We start from the raw sequence: 23053 nt of genomic DNA, 5'->3' as shown, positions 1-23053 counted from the left end.
GTATTGTGATTCCAAACTCTGTTGTAGATTTCAACAAATATTTTATTCAATACAGTCAAACAGATGAGTATTCCATTGTCCTGAAGAACTGGTCGTAACAGAATCAACAAGACAATACAATGTTGGGCTTAATATAGACTTAACCTGATGACATCACCCCTTGATCCTTAACCTATCAGAATATCATTGACCACGTGGGTCCACTTTCGTTTTATTACCTTCAGTGATTGTAACATCAAAGCCTGTTTGATGTTCCACTCTGGAACAATAAAGTTTGAAGGAAGGAAGGAGATTGTTTCAGCTTTTGAAGGTTCTAGCCCCCAAAGTGTTATCTCTGATGAAGCACGGGGTCCCCTTTTAAATTGCCATTTGGTGCACTTTGAAGCTTTCCTCTTGCTATCTGCCTTCCTGCTCCAGTAATTAATATTAAACCCAAACTGTCTTTAACTAACTAAATGAAACCCAAATACTAACAATCTAAAACTAAACAGTTAATCTTTTAAACTATCATTTCTTAAAGTGCATGTTTCTCCAACAGTATCTAAAAAGGAACATGAAGTAATTTTGATGTAAAACAGGTGAGTCACACAATCACAAAATGCCTGTAGCACAGTGCGTCACCGGGGCCTCAGTAGAGCAGGGGTTAATAGAAATTTAAATATGGACTACCGTTGTTGCCATATTTAATTGTTGCCTTTTACTGTGCACCTCCCAGCACTAAAGCCATGAGAAAAACGTACTGTATCATTGGTTAATGACGGACAAACAGGGAGGGACACTGTTAGACTGAGCTCAATATGACCGCACTTCCAGATATTTTCAATCACACGTGTTCACTGGCAGTGTCACTGTGTGATTTTTGCATCTGTGAGCTCCATGCTAACTCAAAAACATTTAAGAAGAGCCGTCCAAAGCGGCAGCAAAGCGTTCTAGGAGTTACCTAATATTCAGGTAAGCAATGAATGGGTGCACAATTCGTCCCTGACAATAATAGTAATAACGTGAACTAACAGTTGTCAAGTGCAGTGCGGCAGAAAGGACGAGGTTAGAATTAAATTGAATTGTGACTGAATGGGCTTAAAATTGCAATACTTTAAAATGCAACAGTGCAATACACATTCTAACTCCTTTCATGTCTTCAGTGTATATATATTGCTAATTTATACAGACATTTCAGTGACCGTTACTGTTTGTAATTCGGTGTTATTCCCCCCCCAATTCACCAATGCTAAGAATGAACACACAGTAGATAATTATTAGTTTTGTTCAAATTCTTACACCAAAAATAAAAAAGAGCACGTCGCAGCTCCCTGCGTTATGAAACAAGTAGGGGAGATAATATAATAGTGAACAAAACACAATCTTGAAGTGTATCGATTTCTGTTTTCATTTATTTTTGTGTAATACCTTCACTACCTTATGTAGTTCTGCTTTTTAACTAGTAAAACGTGTGCTTTCATGAAAGGGGTTAGAATGCGCACACTTAATACAGCATAACTTTTTTTTTTTTCCTGAAAATCGAGTGCCCAGCAATGCACCATAACAAAACTGTAAATCCTATGAAACTGGAAATTTCAAGAACTGTGAAACTATATAAACTATATAAACATCTAACATTACGTACATCCAGCTGTTCATCATTGTGATGCAGAGCACTCTCCATTACCTGACCAAGTTTCTATTTCGAGTTTTATTTTCTTTTCAAAGCCACGTTTGTTTGTACAGGTTACAGCGGTTAGCAAACTACAGTTGCGCAGACACACTGCAGAACAAACAACTCATCTGACCTCTATTGTTGTTAAACTCCAGCCATGGGTACATCTTCTAACTTTCCCGTCACTGACATGGCTTATTTGTGCTGTTGTATCACTAGGCTGTATCTAAGCCTAGTCTAATCTATGCATTAATCAGTAGTGTGTGGCATTTAGTAAAAATACCCTGACTATTTTTATTATTTTGTCAAATTACCCTTTTGTATTTTCATTATGAAAGTTTGTTGTTTTTAAATTTGTTTTTTCTTATACCATTTTTACAAAGGTATTTTTACAAAGGAAAAGTGACCTATATTTTATTTTTATAACAATTAGTGTGTGAATCACTCAGAAAACAGTGATTTTGTGTTTGTTTGAATTACAATTTCATCAGCATACTAGGCTCTTAGTATTTCTTTTTTGTTGTTTTATGAAGGAGTATGATATCGCCTTAGTGCCTTTGGGTTGGATTTATGTTTTGCCTTTTTGCCCCCTGGACCTGCCTTGGTGCCCCCTGAATCTTCATGCCTAACGAAGGCAACATTGCCTTGCCCTTCATGACCTTAACTTCATGCCCTGATATACAGACGTGCTCAAATTTGTTGGTACCCTTACAGCTCATTGAAATAATGCTTCATTCCTCCTGAAAAGTGATGAAATTAAAAGCTATTTTATCATGTACACTTGCATGCCTTCGGTATTTCATAGAATAAAGCAAAGAAGCTGTGAAAAGAGATGAATTATTGCTTATTCTACAAAGATATTTTAAAATGGCCTGGACACATTTGTTGGTACCCCTTAGAAAAGATAATAAATAACTGGATTATAGTGATATTTCAAACTAATTAGTTTCTTTAATTAGTATCACAAATGTCTCCAATCTTGTAATCAGTCATTCATCCTATTTAAATGGAGAAAAGTAGTCACTGTGCTGTTTGGTATCATTGTGTGCACCACACTGAACATGGACCAGAGAAAGCAAAGGAGAGAGTTGTCTGAGGAGATCAGAAAGAAAATAATAGACAAGCATGGTAAAGGTAAAGGCTACAAGACCATCTCCAAGCAGCTTGATGTTCCTGTGACAACAGTTGCAAATATTATTAAGAAGTTTAAGGTCCATGGAACTGTAGCCAACCTCCCTGGGCGCGGCCGCAAGAGGAAAATCGACCCCAGATTGAACAGAAGGATAGTGCAAATGGTAGAAAAAGAACCAAGGATAACTGCCAAAGAGATACAAGCTGAACTCCAAGGTGAAGGTACGTCAGTTTCTGATCGCACCATCCGTCGCTTTTTGAGCGAAAGTGGGCTCCATCAAAGAAGATCCAGGAAGACTCCACTTTTGACAGAAAAACATAAAAAAGCCAGACTGGAATTTGCTAAAATGCATATTGACAAGCCACAATCCTTCTGGGAGAATGTCCTTTGGACAGATGAGTCAAAACTGGAGCTTTTTGGCAAGTCACATCAGCTCTATGTTCACAGACGAAAAAATGAAGCTTTCAAAGAAAAGAACACCATACCTACAGTGAAACATGGAGGAGGCTCAGTTATGTTTTGGGGCTGCTTTGCTGTGCCTGGCACAGGGTGCCTTGAATCTGTGCAGCGCACAATGAAATCTCAAGACTATCAAGGCATTCTGGAGCAAAACGTACTGCCCAGTGTCAGAAAGCTCTGTCTCAGTCGCAGGTCATGGGTCCTCCAACAGGATAATGACCCAAAACACACAGCTAAAAGCACCCAAGAATGGATAAGAACAAAACATTGGACTATTCCGAAGTGGCCTTCTATGAGTCCTGATCTGAATCCTATCGAACATCTATGGAAAGAGCTGAAACTTGCAGTCTGGAGAAGGCAACCATCAAACCTGAGACAGCTGGAGCAGTTTGCTCAGGAAGAGTGGGCCAAACTACCTGTTAACAGGTGCAGAAGTCTCATTGAGAGCTACAGAAAACATTTGATTGCAGCGATTGCCTCTAAAGGTTGTGCAACAAAATATTAGGTTAGCGGTCCCATCATTTTTGTCCATGCCATTTTCATTTGTTTTATTATTTACAATATTATGTTGAATAAAAATGTCTGATTTCTATTAAATATGGAATAAACAATGGTGGATGCCAATTACTTTTGTCAGTTTCAAGTTATTTCAGAGAAAATTGTGCATTGTTCATTTTTTGTGGAGGGGTACCAACAAATTTGAGCACGCCTGTATATATAATATGGGTATGGTCAAACAAACCTTATTTCCTTATGGTTCAGGACTGTGAGCCAAAACTTGCTCGCACTCTTTGTGATTTTTCTCAAGGATCCACACTACTCAGAAATCAAAAATTCATTTCATTTTTATTAAACAAACATTTAAATATATATTATATAAACTGTATTATGGACATTAACTGTATTATGGACATTAATTATTGGTCAGCACCTCTGTGGAAACGGAAGCATTGCAAGGTTTTTTCTTTGTTTTGGATATACAGTCAGCACTTGGATATCTGTTACTCAGCTACACGTCAGTCGCATTTTACCCCCCTTGTATTAAGAATAAAATCAATCCCCACGCGATTTTCTGACTCCGTCACCAGTTTTGTGATACAAAGTCCATCTCTTCAGTGTTACCATTTATCTGAATATCTGTCACATACTGCATTTTTTTTTCTCTGCTTGCCAAATCAGTCTGTGCAGTTACACAGTTAATCATTAAACAATTTTAATACTGTGATTATTTTTTCAAATCTGTGATCTTTAGTTGTTTTTGTGCATTTTCATTTGCAAGTGAACTGTGACATTAGGGCTTATCGAGCACTATATTCTGCAATTTTGAATACTGACTTTGAATATGGTTTTAATTTATAAACTGCGTCTTTTTTTTAAATCTTTTGCTAAATTGCATTACCTTTTACGTTGTATGCAGTTCTGTGCATGGGAAACATTTTGATTTCATTTTGCTGTTGGGTCGTTAACAGAGAATTTTACATACTGCTACAATACGTATCAGATTTAAAAGTATGTACTGTATTGCAGTCCACAGTCCTCTTTTGGCAAGTGATATTTTCAGAATCATATCGTTCTGAATTAAAATACTTATGTTGAAAATATAGTACTGTACCAAGAAAATCAATAAGTATATGTAAATTGAAGCCTACTTATTTTAAAACACAGTCCCTTCAGCTATGTATTTGTGTTCCCTGAAAAACAGACAAGGGTTGGAACGGGCCAAAATGCAATAATCAGATATGAGTCACACTTGTTCAACCATCACTGAAGTCAAGATTTTAAAGGGTTGGATATGTGAGTGCTGACTGTGTGTGAATATTTATAATTTTGTAGCGATCTCAGTTAACGCAGGCAGGCGCATCACACAGGGCAAGGCAATCCACACACAGGTGGAGGACGGGCGCGAACCCGGGACCTCTCGCACTAAAGCATAGCGCAGATACTGCTGTACAAAAGAGCCGGCTCCTACTACAACTACCAGCCCTGCTGCTGCCTTTCCCCGTGCACGCTACAATATATATATTATATATATATATATATATATATATATATATATATATATATATATATATATATATACACAGTTGTATGCAAAAGTTTGGGCACCCCTGGAAAAAATGTATGTTACAATGAATCTTTCAGTGAACAGAAGTTGACCTGACCTCTACATGGTACAAAGTTAAACATGACACCTTTCTGCAAATGTTAATACAGGATTACTATTTATTTGCATTTATTATAGATTCAAAATAATAAACAAAAGTGAACATGGCGTGTGCAAAAGTTTGGGCACCCTGTCACTTAGTACTTGGTAACACCTCCTTTGGCAGATATAACTGCTTCCAAACGTTTCCTGTAGCCAGCTAAGAGTCTTTCTATTCTTGCCTTTGGAATTTTTTCCCACTCTTCCTTGCAGAACTCTTCCAGCTCAGAAAGATTCGTAGGTCTCCTGGCATGCACTGCATGTTTGAGATCTCCCCACAGATTTTCAATAATATTCAAGTCTGGGGACTGTGACGGCCATTCCAAAACCTCTCCTTCTTTCTTGTAAATATTTCATGGTTGATGTTGAGGTATGTTTTGGATCATTGTCTTGCTGAAATATCCAACCTCTTTTCAGCTTCAGTGTCCTGACTGACTTTAGAACATTAGCTTCTAGGATCTGTTGATATTTAGTTGAATCCATTCTTCCTTCCACCCGCACAATATTTCCGGTTCCACTGGCTGCCACACAACCCCAAAGCATAATAGAGCCACCCCCGTGCTTAACAGTTGGCAAGGTGTTCTTTTCTTGAAATGCTTCACCCTTTTTTCTCCAAACGTACCTTCTTTGGTTGTGGCCAAACAGTTCAATTTTCGTTTCATCAGTCCAAAGAACATTGTTCCAAAAAGCTTCAGGCTTGTCAAGGTTTTCTTTTGCATACTTTAGACGCTGACTTTTGTGATGAGGTCGTAGAAAAGGCTTCCTTCTGACAACTCTCCCATGCAGATCCTTGTTGTGTAAGGTATGCTGTACTGTGGACCTGTGAACAACTACTCCAGTGTCAGCTAAACTGTTCTGAAGGTCCTTTGCAGTGACCTGTGGGTTCTGTTGTGCAGATCTGACCAGTTTTCGGGCAAGTCTATGTGATATTTTTCTTGGTCTTCCAGATCTTGCCTTGACTTTAACCGTTCCATTTAACTTCCATTTCTTGACAATGTTTCTGACAGTTGAAATTGCTAGCTGGAAGCGTTGAGAGTTTTTTTTATAGCCTTCTCCTGTTTTGTGAAAGTCAATTATCTTCATTTTCAGGTCCTCAGACATCTGCTTAGAGGAGCCCATGGTTTTTGAAACCAGGCAGAACAACCATCACAGTCTGACAGATAAGAAGGTATGAAGTTACTTCAGAGTAATAGTTCAACACTGGAATTGACTTCACCTGACTAATTGAAGCCCTAATGAGTGAATCAACCTTTCTGGACCTTAGTAATCATCTTTTTAAGAAGTAATTAAGAATGGTCCAAAAGGGTGCCCAAACTTTTGCACGCGCCATGTTCACTTTTGTTTATTATTTTGAATCTGTAATAAATGCAAATAAATAGTAATCCTGTATTAAAATTTGCAGAAAGGTGTCATGTTTAACTTTGTACCATGTAGAGGTCAGGTCAACTTCTGTTCACTGAAAGATTCATTGTAACATACATTTTTTCCAGGGGTGCCCAAACTTTTGCATACAACTGTATATATATATATATATATATATATATATATATATATATATATATATATATATATACACACACACACACACACAGTGCCTTGCAAAAGTATTCAGACCCCTGACCAATTCTCTCATATTACTGCATTACAAATGGTACACTGAAATTTCATTCTGTTTGATATTTTATTTTAAAACACTGAAACTCAAAATCAATTATTGTAAGGCGACATTGGTTTTATGTTGGAAAATATTTTTAAGAAAAATAAAAAACTGAAATATCTTACTTCCATAAGTATTCAACCCCCACACATTAATATTTGGTAGAGCCACCTTTCGCTGCAATAACAGCTTTAAGTCTTTTGGGGTAAGTACGTACCAGCTTTGCACACAGTGTCAGAGTGATTTTGGCCCATTCTTCTTGGCAGATTTGCTCCAGGTTGTTCAGGTTGGTTAGACTACGCTTGTGGGCCGCAATTTTCAAATAGTGCCACAGATTCTCAATGGGATTGAGATCAGGACTTTGACTGGGCCACTGTAGGACATTCACATTTTTGTTCTTGAGCCACTCCAATGTTGCTTTGGCCTTGTGCTTGGGATCATTGTCCTGCTGAAAGGTGAATTTCCTCCCAAGCTTCAGTTTTTTAGCGGACTGAAACAGGTTCTCTTGCAGTATTTCCCTGTTTCTTCCTTCAATTTTAACAAGATGCCCAGTCCCTGCTGATGAGAAGCATCCCCACAGCATGATGCTGCCACCACCATACTTCACTGTAGGGATGGTGTGTCTTGAGGCATGGGCAGTGTTAGGTTTGCGCCACACATAGTGCTTTGAGTTTTGGCCAAAAAGCTCTATCTTGGTCTCATCTGACCACAAAACCTTTTCCCACATCGCAGCTGGGTCGCTCTCATGCTTTCTGGCAAACTCCAGACGTGCTTTCAGATGGTACTTTTTGAGTAACGGCTTCTTTCTTGCCACCCTCCCATACAGGCCAGTGTTATGCAGAGCTCTTGATATGGTTGACTGGTGCACCATTTCTCCACTCCCTGCCACTGAACTCTGTAGCTCCTTCAAAGGGATTGTTGGCCTCTCTGTGGCTTCTCTCACAAGTCTCCTTCTTGTTTGAGTGCTGAGTTTTGAGGGACAGCCTTTTCTTGGCAGTGCCTGGGTGGTGTGATGCAGCTTCCACTTCCTGATTATTGATCCAACTGTGCTCACTGGGATATCCAAACACTTGGATATTATTTTATACCCTTTCCCTAATCTATGCATTTGTATTACTTTATCTCTAACTTCTGTAGAATGCTCTTAGGTCTTCATTTTCCTTCAGATTCATAGCCTGACCAATGATCCTTCAACAGTGAAGTTTTTATCCAGAAAATGTGACAGCAACTTTAATGGTTCACAGGTGGAGGCCAATGGTAAGGTAATTGTGTCCTCGTTAGGGCAATTTCTTTCATCGGTGTAAACTGGGAGCTTCCACAGCACAGGGGTTGAATACTTATGCAAGCAAGATATTTCAGTTTTTTTTTATTTTTCTTAAAAATATTTCCCAACATAAAACCAATGTCACCTTACAATAATTGATTTTGAGTTTCAGTGTTTTAAAATAAAATATCAAACAGAACGAAATTTCAATGTACCATTTGTAATTCAGTAATATGAGAGAATTGGTCAGGGGTCTGAATACTTTTGCAAGGCACTGTATATATAATGTATTTATATATTTATTTTAAAATGGCGCAAATGAAAAATGAAATCAATCCAGAAACTAACAAATCGTTTTTGGGATTTCGGGAAATTATTTCTTTGTTTCATTTTTAGAGCTATTCAGTATAAATCGAAAAACCATCCCTCAAAAAACCCTAATATACTGTGAAATCCTGGAGAGAAATTCACAGCAGAATTATATAAAAAAAATTTAAAAAAGGACACATCATAAAATTATATCCAATACAATTATAGAGATAATTCAATAAAAAAAAGAAACCGCAAAGAAATGTCAAAGCCAAGTCGTATTCACAACTGCAATACAACATATGTTTTACATAAAAGTATTTTTTTTTGTTTTAGTTTGTTTTTTAAATGGAGCAAAAGAAAAATAAATTCAAACCAACAATTACAATCAATATCGTTATTTAAAAAAAAAAAAAAAGAAGAGATGAAAAGAAATCTAATGAACAGGAAAAAAATCTGATGAAACATACTATGATGAATAAAAGTTTTTTGGGGGATGGTAGAGAGATTACATTAGATGTAATATAAAATTATAAAGTAATAAAGATGAATACAGGGATTACAAAAATAAGAAAGCATTTGAAAAATATGTAATGATCAGTTCTATGCTCAAACTCACTAGTTTCTCTCCAACCAACTAAACCGGACACAAGGTTTCACACACAGTACCTATACTAACACGTGCTTACTAATGTTTATTTTTACTGTGTAATCGTGGAATTTACGCCACTGAACAAAAAAAAAAAAAGTACACTCAATACATTACAGTGGTGCCATGTGATCAGTCAGGAGCAGGAAGTATCTTCCTCTACCATCAACAAACAAGATGTAGACAAATAGTCAGATGTTACTTCAAAGCTGACTTCATGAAGCACAGCTCAATAAAACAGCTACTAATCAAAGGTAAACTTTTTTTTATCTTCAATCCTCATTGAAAAGAAAACAGAAGTTACACAGATTGTTTTAAATTCATTCGGGATGTTTTACAGTACAAGCCAAATATATCCACCGCTTGCGTTCAAATGTCTGTAAATTACATTTTATCCATGTAATATAATGAGATTAACGCCACCAACCTAATATGTTATGCAGTAACTCCTGGATGAGCGACCCTGCGTGAAAAAAGAGCAATCCAGCGCTTTTTTTTTTTGACCAGGTTTTTAATCATGACGTACCAGTACAGTAGCACAGGGAAAGCACTTTTATGATGTGCCAGGTATGTCCATAGTACAGAAGAGGTTAATAAACATCACTAACCACATTTAATATATAATTTTGAAGAAAAAAAAAACAGTAGCCATATTTAAATTCGAAATAAATGACAGACGAGGTGTATCAATTTTGATCTTTCGGGAAACCAAACTGGAGATTTTGGATGAGTCTGAATCAGACACCAACACTTATTCAAGTGGTGAAAAAAAGTAATACTGCTAGACATCGAACTTACTGAAGCACAGCTTCTGGACATTGAAAAAGAAATGGAGGGAAAAAAAATACACCGAAGTCCACTGCCTGGGCATCGGGTGTCCTTTTTATGCCACTGTCTGAGTATTTGAAAATGCAAACATCATCTTTATTGCCACTCAAACGGTACCGCAAATCTGGCATGGATACCTCCTATCACTACCCCCATATCACAAAGGACAACTGAAAAAAAAAAAAAAATCTTGCAATACTATCATCTGACACCGGCGCAGGTCCTGTGTGAGAGGTTTGTTTTGCTGTGCAACTCAATGTGGCAAAGAAGGTCTGCGTGATTGTCCTGCTGCACTTCCTCAGACAACGACAACAATGAATCAAACACCACGCTGCTCGAAATCGCTTGCTGCAGCGCCACCTACTGTTCAGAATGAACAACTAAGAAAAGGGCCTGTAAAGCGTCAAAGCTGCACTTTCATGGCAGTGCTCACTTTAACATCTATAAATAGTGCTTCTTGTTTTTAATCGGTTCAATGTTTATAATAATAATAATAATAATAATAATAATAATAATAATGCATTTTTTTTTAAATTTTAAGGGACTATTTTTTAGGTCAGAGGCAGAAGGATATTTAATAAAATTACTTTTTTTGTTAATTAAAACATGTTTTACGGTTTGTTTTTTTATTTATTTTTTACTTGTGATCAATATATTTTTTGAAGGTACAATGTCGTCGTCCATCCACCCCCCCACCCCCCCCCCCCCCCCGTGATAGCGGAGTGATTTTTTTTTTTTTAAATTGTCTAATAAACATTTTCTTACTTTGAGCAAAAATGACTTCCCATATAGCCTTCACTTGAAGAATGAAATTAAGGTTTATATGGTTCAAACACAAACATACAGAGTAAGTATTAAGCCATAAAATGCATAGACATGTTACATCGTCACATGCCTCATTCACTACCATGTCACGATTCGGGGGGGGGGGCAAAATTTGCCATGGCAGCGGCGTGCGTGCATGCGTGTCGCGTCCGATGGGAACGACTCTTGAGACGGATTAGAGTGTCATCTTTCATCTAATGAGCTGTTTGAACCGATCGAGTCAGGGTTTAGACACAAGAACAATACTGAATCAGTGTTACGCAAGGTGTTCCCCAGGGCTCTGTACTGGGACCTTTATTATTTAGTCTATATATGCTGCCTCTTGGCCAGATTATTCGCCAGCATGGATTTAGGTTTCACTGATACACTGATAACACTCAGAACTATTTACAAACTAAACCACACACTGATGTTGCTGTTTCTGCACTTTATAGTTGCATGTCGGATATCAAGATATGGACACACCAGTGTGTCGATACCCAAGCGTCAATTCCCTTTCCCGATTAAAAAAAAAAGTACTTTATAGCATTACATTTAGCTCCCCCGACTGTTGCTCTTGCCTAATATACAGAGAACATATGGCTGTGTTTGGGAAGACATGGAAAGTGTGACATCAACAGAAGGAGGAAGAAGAGATTCATACTGCTGTACATAAGTTTGAACATACATTCCCATTTGACTTGAACTTCTTAAAGGGAATTTTAGTCTTCTAAAAAGAACGAACCTTTGTCTTTAGTCATCAAAGTATCTTGCAGGTCAAACACAACAATACATTTCTGTATAGATTTCATCAATAGAAATAAACAACAAACATATGATGGATTTTGCGTGGTGTATGGCCACACCCACTCAAAAATCGTGCTGGCCGGAATAAAACCGAAAGTTATGTATGAAAAGGTAAACAGACGTGGCGACTGCTGCTGAAAACATCGAAAATTGTCATGTGTTTGATTACCAATAATATACGCGTCTATATCTATACTTTATATATAATTAATTTATATGAGTTTAGCGATTGTCTGTTATGGCCTAGAATACCCAATTTTGCCTGTGATTACAGGCCACAGACTGTCACAGAACAGCAGACCACTGACAATGACACAATCTTTTCAAAGACGATAAACATTACAATAATGTACCGTAGACATAAGGATTGATAAGATGGCATTATATAAAGCAAGATGGGCCTCGTTTGTAAACTTCAGCAATGAATACGAAAAAATAAACATTTCTTTACTCAACATTACGTCAGTGGTACAAATTTTCTGATGCAGTACAGATCGGATAGTTGTTTGTAATCCAGAAATACAGGTTTACATTCCAATATGGTAATGCCATAACAACTATTTACATGTCTTGTATCCTGATGATGCACACACAATAATTAAAGTCTCTGTATAATTCTAAAAGTGAGTGCAGACATTATTTATTTATTTATAAATTTAGTAGGTCGGCAATTGTTTTTATCTTTTTTTTTCCTCCCAATTTGGAATAGCCAATTATTTTTAGGCTCAGCTCACCGCTACCACCCCCGCGCTGACTCGGGAGCGGCGAAGACGAACACACGCTGTCCTCCGAAGCGTGTGCCGTCAGCCGACTGCTTCTTTACACACTACAGGCCCACCAGCCACCTCAGAGCTACAGCGTTGGAGGACAACGCAGCTCTGGGCAGCTTACAGGCAAGCCCGCAGGCGCCCGGCTAGACTACAGGGGTCGCTGGTGCATGGTGATCCACAGACACCCTGGCTGATCCATCAGACACACACAAAAAAAAAAGTAGCCTACGGTAACGATATAAAATACAGTGTATGTGATTTTATACAGCACTGTATACATCCCTACAATACAACTTGCATTGAGATAACACCACTGGAACCGGAATAAAGGACGTTATTATGTAATACAGTTCACGAGCAGTCACGGTTTTGGTAAGTAGCATTTTCAAAACCATATCACTATGTGCAGTATTGAAATAAGCTACAAAAAAATATAGCAAATCCACAAAACCAAGGAAATACATATTGTATGTTTGACATTTTATTTTTAGTGTTCTGTGTAACACGGGCCATTGTTTAACCTTGAAAAAAATTAAATACAGAGTACCTGCAGCAGATGTACGCGTTTATCACATCAACAACACCAACGTGTGTTGTAAAAATAAAGCAACAATTGTTTTGAAAACTGTCCAAAATATTTACGTGGAATGAAAAATGTCAAGAAAAAAATGCAATGTTTGATATGGAAATTTTCAAAATAAAGGGGAAACTGGAAGGTAAGGATTTACCAGTCAGGACAACGGCATTTAAATACTACTACTATTAAACTGTATCTGTTGGTAATGTGGCTTCTAGCAGTTTTCAAACTTGGGTACGCGAGAAAAATTCTGAAATGGCAGACAACGCATTTTATTTAGCACCACTTGCCAATCTATTGCAAACTTTTGTCATGTAATCAAAATCGCTAACACCAGACTGACGAGCTGTGACAGAGCGTTCAGCGCACACATGACTAATTTACATATTAAATATGTACATTTTAAATAAGCCCTGTTGTTTAAATGTCATATAAACAGTTGGTCTGTCTGGGATAAAAAAAAAAATACATATTTTAAAAAACTAAAAGCCATAGTCTTTAACTCATTTTATTTCCTGTGCGTTCGTGCCTGCAAATCGATATTTATTTTTTTCAATGACCCGATTAAAGTTTATTGTAACTTAAGTACTTCATTTCAAAATACAGACTGTATGGCCAATCAGAAAGTATTGCCATGTGGTCTAGTTTGACATGCGTTACGTCTGGTGTGAGAGTTAAGATTTTTTAGTTTTCAATCCAGTGAAAAAATATGGATTGTTGGCTCAATACTAGAACATTACTAGCAAAGGGCGATCAAGACGAAATACCGTTATAGATTAAAACGCCAAAAATGTCTTGCAACTGAAGCTCTCTCCAATTTCCCTGCCATCATCAGTGATTTGTGTGGTAACAAGCAGGGACATCCATCACACTGATACTAGGTAAGCGTTTTATTATTCTTTATTAATTAGCATCAGTACTGTACGTTTTAGTCACCAATTAAAAAATGCCAATAATATGTTTTCGTAATGAGGTCAACTGTAGAGATGTGTGGACTGTGAACTTTTCTTTGCCTTCTTTTCTGTAATTTTATTATCAATAAAAATACATGATTGCCATTTGCTATCATGGAATAGTCCTATGTCATTTCTGAGTGATTGAGGCTAGCATGGAGGCTTTGTTGATTTTAATTAATATTTACAATAAAATGATAATGTTTCCAACAACTAGAAATCTGTTTGAGGGACTATTTTTAGCCCAAAGTAAATATATATTTTTCTTTTATAATACTGTAACTTTTATAATTGTATCCATCACACACTCCAAGGCTTGTGCGTTTTGTTGTATCATGTTATTGTACAGACCTTTTCTCGGTTTTCATTTTATGACTCTCAGGTGTGGGTATGCGGTGGACTACATTTTTTGGAAAGGGGTACACAGCTTAAAAAGATTGAAAACCCCTGTTCTAATGTGATTTGGTACAATAAATATCCTCTACTCAGTGATACACCAGCATCACTGCGACACATTTCCCAATATTTTCCCCAAAAGTTACAGTGAGTATTGTAGAGACACCTTGGTTGTATCTACAGCTTTACAGTTTAATTTGTTGTTCTTCAGAAACAAAAGGTCAGTAAACTGCTGGCATATTTAAAACAAACAAAAATAAGAAATGGTGGTTGGTTTTGAATCAAACATATTGACACCCTCACTGAAGAAAAAGTCCCCCTAAAATTGAGAGGGGGCCACATTGACCCTCAGTCTGTAAGTCCTGGAGCAAACACTGTACATGGTGCAGGGAGCTGCATTTAAAAATCTGAATCGTGTTCCGGGCTACGCAACGCCCTGTTGAAACATTTACAGAGCAATGCCTTTACTTATGCATGTAAACGATCATACTGGGGCACTTTTTAATGGTGTGGCAAGTGTGCGCTGTGCAGAATATAAACCTATGCATTCAGAACAGTCTGGAGGATGTTCCAGCCGTACACACATCAGTGGCAACAGCAAGAAAACTGGTTGCACATTTAAAAAAAAAGGAAGCTGGCACCGAGTGCTTTAAATAGAAAACAAACACAATGCTGAACACAGAAAAGGCTTCACTAAAGTTAATACAGGATGTGCAAGACGGAACACAGTATATTCTATGTTTTGAACGTCTGCCTGAGTTGAAGTGGCCAGTAATTGCAGCTTTTTCAAACCCTGATTTGACAAAAAAAGTTTGATGCCGCTACTTTAGATTAACTACTGAGCAGTGGAAGCTTCTGATTTTTCATGGCAGGCTATGGCCCTGTGAAAGTACACAGAAGGCTTGATTCTGGGCTATCTGTCTTGTATTGCGCGACTCCTGCCTGCTGACAAGCTCTGTCCTAGTACTAAGTAAGTTTATTGACTTCTAAACAAAAATCAAACCACAGAATACCACTTCCACTGTTGGTAATGAATGTTGAGAGTTCAATTCAAGTGACACTCATTCTTTAAGTATAAATTCATCTTATGAAGGCTGATTAAGTAGATGACAGCAAACCAGTTTAACAGGATAGGAGCCTAGTAACTGGCTGTATATGACCAGGGTTCACCCCAGGAATTCTGTGCAGTCGGGTGGCAAAACATTACAGCCGGGAGCACTTTTAACAGAAAAAAAAAAACCTTGCCTTACCTTAAATATATAATACGACAAAGAATTTGAATAATGTGTTGTCTTTCTTGACTATATCTGGTTGCACTTCTTATGTTCTACATTTTCTTTCATGACTTTGTTACGGAAAATTACCTAGGGATGCACCAAATCTAGGATTCGGTTTCGGATTCAGAGCAATATTTAAGGTTCAATGTCAGTTACTCAATGTAAATTATTCTGGTGCGCTTGAACAAGACCAACTGTACAGTTACTGCCCACTACAGTAATTACTCTAGGTACAGTACCGGTATATTAAAATGGCTGCACAGTGAACTTCATGAACATTTTTTGATGCAGATTTTAAAAGAAAAGTAGTTTTGTTTGCTGAAGAAAATAGAAACTGCTGCATCTGAGATGAGTCAGAAGATGGAGACGCAATCGAAAGGCTAGCCTATGTAATACTATAATATTACCAGTATAGTACTTGTTGAAATGATCAATGCGGGTCCAGCTTCAAAATGAACTATCATTTATTTATTTTTTATATATATATATATTATATATATATATATATATATATATATATATTATATATATTATATATATATATATATATATATATATATATATATATATATATATATCTTTCTTTCTCTATCTGGAGGAGCACAACAAACAGGAACACTAAGGTATGTACTGCTTAATGGCAGATTCATCGGTCTCCAATTCTCTAACTTACTCACTGTCATTATGATCTGTGCCTGGTTTAACTACGGGAACCCCACTAGTGTAAACTCCAAAGTCCTAACTCAAACCTAAAATGAATTACACATTTCTGTCTTGGACTAATTTTGCTTGAGAACATGAGTCACGTTAGCCAAATTAAACAAACAAGGACAATAAAGCAGACTGAAATAAAGTTCAAGGTAAATTACCCTTTCCCAGCTACCATGAACTGCAATGACTGTCATTCAATACTGAAAGTACAGTACTGTACGTATTTTCTTGTCCCATTTGCAATATAGTAGGTGACGTACTCTGATGCTTTAATGTACAGTAATACAGTGTTCCCTGCTGGCACCTAGAAATTCAAAAGTAATTTAACTGTTAATTTTGTTCTTTTCATTAAGAGTTAAATGTGACTTGCATTCAGGGTCTTTTTTTGTGTATCCATATTTGGGGGGTGTGACGAATTCAGGGGCGACTTAAATTCGAGTTAACACGGTATATATTTTTTTGTAATTTTACAGCTGTCAGATGTGTAAGATGTTGTTGAACAATATGCTTTACTAAATAAAATGTTACGTTACTATAATGTGCTAATACAAGTTGAACCATTTGTGAACTGCTGTGTTTTATTAAAATCATTTTTAAACTATTCTGTAGCCTGTGTGTTACACACACGGTGCATGTAAATCAACGTGGATTTTATTTCACAGGGAGATTCAGGTCACTCATCACGGTAATGTTTTCCTCATAGCTCTCAGATAGGGTTGTCAACAGGCTCCAGAGTCTCGGGACACTAAGGCAGGTCAGGTTTAACTCGCCTCTCTAAACTGCAATGTATTTGGCTTGCAAAGCGAGTGTGAATTGCTTGAGCAGTTTAGTAACTGTTTAATTGTGGTGCCGATTCTATCCGGAGAACCTTGTAACAACGATTAATCGTATTGCTTGAATTTTTTATACAGTAAACAATATCTATCAAAATAGTGCAACACCATTATTATAGACATTCACCTGCACTCTTTCATTTAACCTTGTGACAGCAGGTAAAGTTTCTATTTGTTTAATATGTCTTGCTTCACACAGTCCCACCCAGTCAGAGACTCAGAAAGCCAATCAGCTGCTGTATAGGTCTGATTGATGGAAACGATCCTCGCAGTCGTGTGTGTGCTTTTGGTGACAACTAAGTAAAACAATTCAATTAATTTAGCGACAGTTCACACAATTTATACTCCCTTTACTGGATACATTACAGTTTAGAGAGGGGAGTTACAAAACCTGACCTGCCTTAAAGTGTCCCGAGATTCTGGAGCCTGTTGGCAACCCTGCTCTCAGATCACGTGACACAGGTTGAAATGTCATTAAAAAATAGTGGGATATGGCAAAGATGCAGCTCTCCTTTCTTGTAAAGGTAAACAGTTCTGTATGTTAACGTTTCTGGTGAGGGTGGAGGGGGCTAGCAGTGAATTGTGTAATTTTCAAACTGAAATCTTATTCAGGAATATATTTCCATTCGGTAATAAAAACACTATGAACTCAGGCTCAAAACAATAGATTGTGCGCGTCCCTTGTTAGTAGCTGCCAGTCTGTTTTTCATTCAACAGTTTCCTTCAGTTTTCTTGACAGTTTTTGTAGATTTGGTATTCGAACGAATCTTTTGAGATGGATTCGGTATTCGGACAAATCTAAAAAACTTGGATTCGGTGCATCCCTAAAATTACCGTGCTTATTTAGGCACTCTACGATTTGACTGGGGAAAGATAACGTAGGGTTATTGGAGTTCACAAAAAAAAAAAACAGGTAACCGTTTCACTTCCTTTTTGGCTTAATTACTGAGCTTATTGCTTCATTTAAATTGTTTTCTTTAAATTTTCAGGGCATTTTGTTAATGCAAGTCTATTTTTTGTTTTTCGCTGTTCTACATTTTTTGAATGCAGCTGTTCATTTTTACACAGCAGTACACACACAGGTTTGGTCACCATCAGAACTGTTGCATGAAACCGCAGTGTGAAAATCCAGCACCTCTGCACTTAAGCATTTGTATGTCAGCTGACAATGTTCAGCTGATATCCCATCATGCCTTTCTTCTTAAAGGCGTATAGCCTCTATATATGAACCTCCAATATCACTCAAGCACCTGGGTACATACTGCTACGATATCACAACAAAAGTAATATGCTTTTTTTTGTGTATATATATATATATATATATATATATATATATATATATATATATATATATATAGCTATTATGTACTATATATCACCTTACAGTACAATAATACAACAACAAATTGACTGAATAATTATACCCGAAAATAATCTTAATATTTTTTTTAATAAAGGCGCAAATATAGTATTAGGCGGTGGATTGCACTGATCGTTGGCTTATTTTGACCCCCGGGATTCATTGTAACTATTTTTGCTTTGCAAATAATTGGTTATTTTTTTAGCAGTCATTTTTAACGTTTTAGCCTCTCGAAGTGCTTAACACAGAAAACCCGCCCCTTCATAAGAACATAAGAAAGGTTACAAACGAGAGGAGGCCATTCAGCCCATCTTGCTTGTTTGGTTTTTAGTAGCTTATTGATCCCAGAATCTCATCAAGCAGCTTCTTGAAGGATCCCAGGGTGTCAGCTTCAACAACATTATTGGGGAGTTGGTTCCAGACCATCACAATTCTCTGTGTAAAAAAGTGTCTCCTATTTTCTGTTCTGAATGCCCCTTTATCAAATCTCCATTTGTGACCCCTGGTCCTTGTTTCTTTTTTCAGGTTGAAAAAGTCCCCTGGGTTGACACTGTCAATACCTTTTAGAATTTTGAATGCTTCAATCAGATAATTCATAGATAATTCTGGTTGCTCTTCTTTGCACTCTTTCTAGAGCAGCAATATCCTTTTTGTAACAAGGTGACCAGAACTGAACACAATATTCTAGGTGAGGTCTTACTAATGCAATGTAAAGTTTTGACATTACTTCCCTTGATTTAAATTCTTTTCACAATATATCCGAGCATCTTGTTGGCCTTTTTTTTTATAGCTTCCCCACATTGTCTAGATGAAGACATTTAGGAGTCAACATAAACGCCTAGGTCTTTTTCATAGTTCCCTTCTTCAATTTCAGTATCTCCCATATGATATTTATAATACACATTTTTATTGCCTGCATACAGTGCCTTACACTTCATCTGTGATTGGTTAAATGTTGTGTCAAGACGTAACACAGCTGTCATGTGGTTTTTTTCATCCAGCAACGTGCAAGTGATCTAGTCTGCTAGAAGCTCAATCAATCCTTATTGTTAAAGGCACAGCAGCATCTGCAAGACGGGCGGATTGGGTTTTTTCAGCCGGACGGCGACAGCCACTTCGCTGAAAAGGCCTGGGGAAAACCCTGATGTCGTTTTTCATAATTAACTGGTCTGACGTGTCTGCAGTGCTGCTAACAGTATTAGTGAACACAGGTTTTCTTCCAATCCTATTAACCTATAGACACGTTGAGAATGATGGACACTATGCTACCAAGTAACTACTGGTATTCAGTTATCAGTTGTAACAAACCTGCTATTTTCCCCAACCAGGTGAAAGAAAATGGTGCGTCCCTTTAAAAAAAAAAAAATCGCATTCCTCTTGAATCCACTAGAGGGAGCCTCTGTCTGATATCTGTCTGTTTTTGTTAAAGGGGGGTATTTAAATGTCCAACCACTACTGTCAATCAAAAGCTCAACAATCACAACAAGGATTTTTTTTCTATAATCCTCAGCAAAACTACCCAAAAAAGAAACGCAGCATCGACACTCTACGTGAGCATGCCACAAAAATGGTGTTAATGCCAACTTCTTTTTTTTTTTTTTTTATAATAAATGTAAATAGATTTTCGTCTTTGTGTTATGACTAATCCTTACACAAAGATACCCAGTGTGATTTTTATTACTCTTTGATTTCAAAAACAGACGACGTATGAAAAAAGTTGTATGCAGCTATAATGGTTGTGTGGGCTTAAGGCTATGAGAACGGATATTAAGAAAGTTTACTGTAACACAAAACGCACAGCATGTTGGGTCATAAACTGCTGTAATAAAAAACTACAATAATCAATGTATTATTATTTAAAACGTTCAAAAACAATAAAACATGCTTTTACTCTACAGAATAACTATGGAAAAGTATGTTACCGACAAAACAGCAACCTGGTCCGATTTAACCTCCGTGTACTTTTCGTATTATTTTGACGTTCGCTTACGAACAGAAACAAGGCTGTCCTGTAACTTAAACGAAGCACATTTCTACTTTTTAATATGGTCTATTTTACGTCTTGTATCAATTTATGGATCTTGATTTTCAACTTCGCCACCGAACACCATACTTAACAAGTTCAGAAAAATGCAATCACACAAACACGCATAAAACAATATATATAGGAACACTGTGACCCGAGACAAGCCTACACCACAGTATTGCATGTCTTAGCTTCAAACAAGTGAAACAAAGTCAAAACAACGTGTTCTCCTCCAAATGTTCCTTTACATATCCATTAGTAACACACTTATTTCTGCTTTCTTTACAGCACTGTTTTCCCAACTGGCAAAATCACTTAACCCCCAAAATATACTAACTAATTTTAGAAACGAGAACAATAACTGCATATGTGTAGGATTACTTTGAAATGCAACTGAAATAAAAAATAAACAAACAAACAAACGGTTGAACGCATGTCGACATCTATCTGAGTGTAAATAACAACAACAATAAGACACATGAAGACCCCCCAACCCACACAGACTGGGACTGACACCGGATTAGCCCCGTTGTTTTCTGGGGGTAGTTTTTACGATATTTCTTGGTCGTTTTACACCGTTTTCAGATATGTGGTGAAGAAGGGTGTTGTGTTCTTACCTGCCATGGAACCAATCCTTACAAATATCACATTCGATCATAAACCGGCTTACATCGTAGGGCTGCCGGCAGACACAGTACAGCAGAGCCGCCGCCATCTTCCTACAGTCCCCAAACAACGCAGGGAACCTAGCGGGGCGGGGATTCCGGAGAAAGGCGTTCGATGACGAACAGAGCCGAGGCATAAATCGAATCTGCACGAGAAAGAAGAGAAAGTTAAAGGGGATTACCGAATACGTACGAACATTGAATTGTGCACCCTGCTGAATTTTCCATTGTTTTGAGACATACGCATGCGTCAGTTTTTCATTGAATCTTGTCTATGCTATTATTAATGTATTCACCGTGGTTTAAATGTCAACTTTTAAGGCTACTGTGGGGGCTTTTTCTTTGATTACCTTACAGGAACTGACAGAGCTAGTTCAACATATGAGAGCTACTACATGCTCTCTTTATCCTATTCCTACAAAACTATTAAAATATGTTCTTGGTGTTATTAATACCCACATTTTAAAAATTATAAATGGTTCACTTTCCTCCGGTATAGTTCCCTCAGCACTTAAGGTAGCTGTGGTAAAGTCTATGCTTAAGAAACACAATTTGGACCCTAAAGTCCTCAATAACTATAGGCCAATCTCCAACCTGCCATTCTTAGATAAGGTTCTAGAGAGAGTTGTTGCAATTCAATTACAAACTCTTAATGGTATATTCGAAAAGTTTCAGTCTGGTTTTTGTGCTGCACATAGCAACGAGATTGCCCTTGTCAGAGTTGTGAATGATCTGTTGATAAGCTCTGACTCGGGCTTTCCATCAGTTTGAATTCTTCCTGATTTTAAATCTTATCTTTGTGATAGGTTTCAGTTTGTCTCTATTGCAGAGGTAAAATCTGCATTATTGGAAGTTGTCTGTAGTGTTCCACAGGGCTCCATTCTAGATCCTTTGCTGTTTTCCTTATATATGCTACCGTTAGGTGACATTATCTGCAGACAGGGAGTGAACTTCCATTGCTAAGCTGATGATACCCAGCTATATCTGTCCCTAAAGCCAGGAATTTCTTCTGCCTGGGTGTTATTAGCTATTTGCCTTCCAGACATCAAGCATTGGATGTCACAGAATTTTCTAATGTTGAATTCAGATAAAACAGAGATTATGCTAGTGGGCTCACAGAACCAACTAAAAGGAAATGTGGGATTACATGAGCTCGACCCTTGCAGTCTCTCATCAAAACTTAAATTAGAAATGAAGAGTTTGGGGGTCATCTTTGATCCTGATCTCTCATTTGAGAACTGGTTTGTTTTAGTATAAACATGGGCACAAGCTTCAGATCAGCAAGTTTACTCTCCTTTCATAATGGCACACATTACCAGGCTCACAGAATAACAGTTAACATAATGCATATTTAAACATTACTTTAAACATTACAAATACTAACATAAAAACCCCAAATAGTATTTATATCAGTTGCTCCTAATAATCAGCTCAGCAGCATTCCAGACAGATAGTCCTGAGACGCAGGCATTGATCACAGAGAATAATCCACTGAAGTGACAAAACACATTCCCATTGATGTGAACATCATACTTGCCAAACTACTCAGAACTGAGTTTTTTGTCTGTTATTCTACAGCAAACTGACTCCTAGGATACCTTCTAATGAGGAATCTGCCCCTGAAGTTTCTAACACTTTGACACCATTTTTCTTCCTTTGAAGGTAATTGTGACTATTAATGGGACTGAGAGATTTGTGGTTGCATAGTTGTGTAGTGTA

The 23053-nt window shown here is 37.3% G+C and overlaps 1 protein-coding gene across 2 annotated transcripts in view; it reads right to left on the bottom strand.

The window, feature by feature from the left end:
* The window catches only part of LOC117419857 (lysine-specific demethylase 7B-like), a 123461-nt gene extending 101970 nt beyond the window's left edge, over nucleotides 1-21491 (bottom strand). Inside the window, exon 1 of one of the 2 annotated variants that reach the window (XM_058986485.1) lies at nucleotides 21287-21491. In XM_058986485.1, the coding sequence (XP_058842468.1) occupies nucleotides 21287-21471 (185 nt within the window). In that variant the 5' untranslated portion in view covers nucleotides 21472-21491. The remainder of the gene's footprint in view (nucleotides 1-21286) is intronic. The other variant, XM_058986486.1, reaches the window with a different exon arrangement.
* Nucleotides 21492-23053: the final 1562 nt, after the last annotated feature.

This window comes from Acipenser ruthenus, chromosome 14 (genome assembly GCF_902713425.1).
Source record: "Acipenser ruthenus chromosome 14, fAciRut3.2 maternal haplotype, whole genome shotgun sequence".
Taxonomy (NCBI): domain Eukaryota; kingdom Metazoa; phylum Chordata; class Actinopteri; order Acipenseriformes; family Acipenseridae; genus Acipenser; species Acipenser ruthenus.
This window is presented reverse-complemented; position numbering and strand designations above follow the sequence as displayed.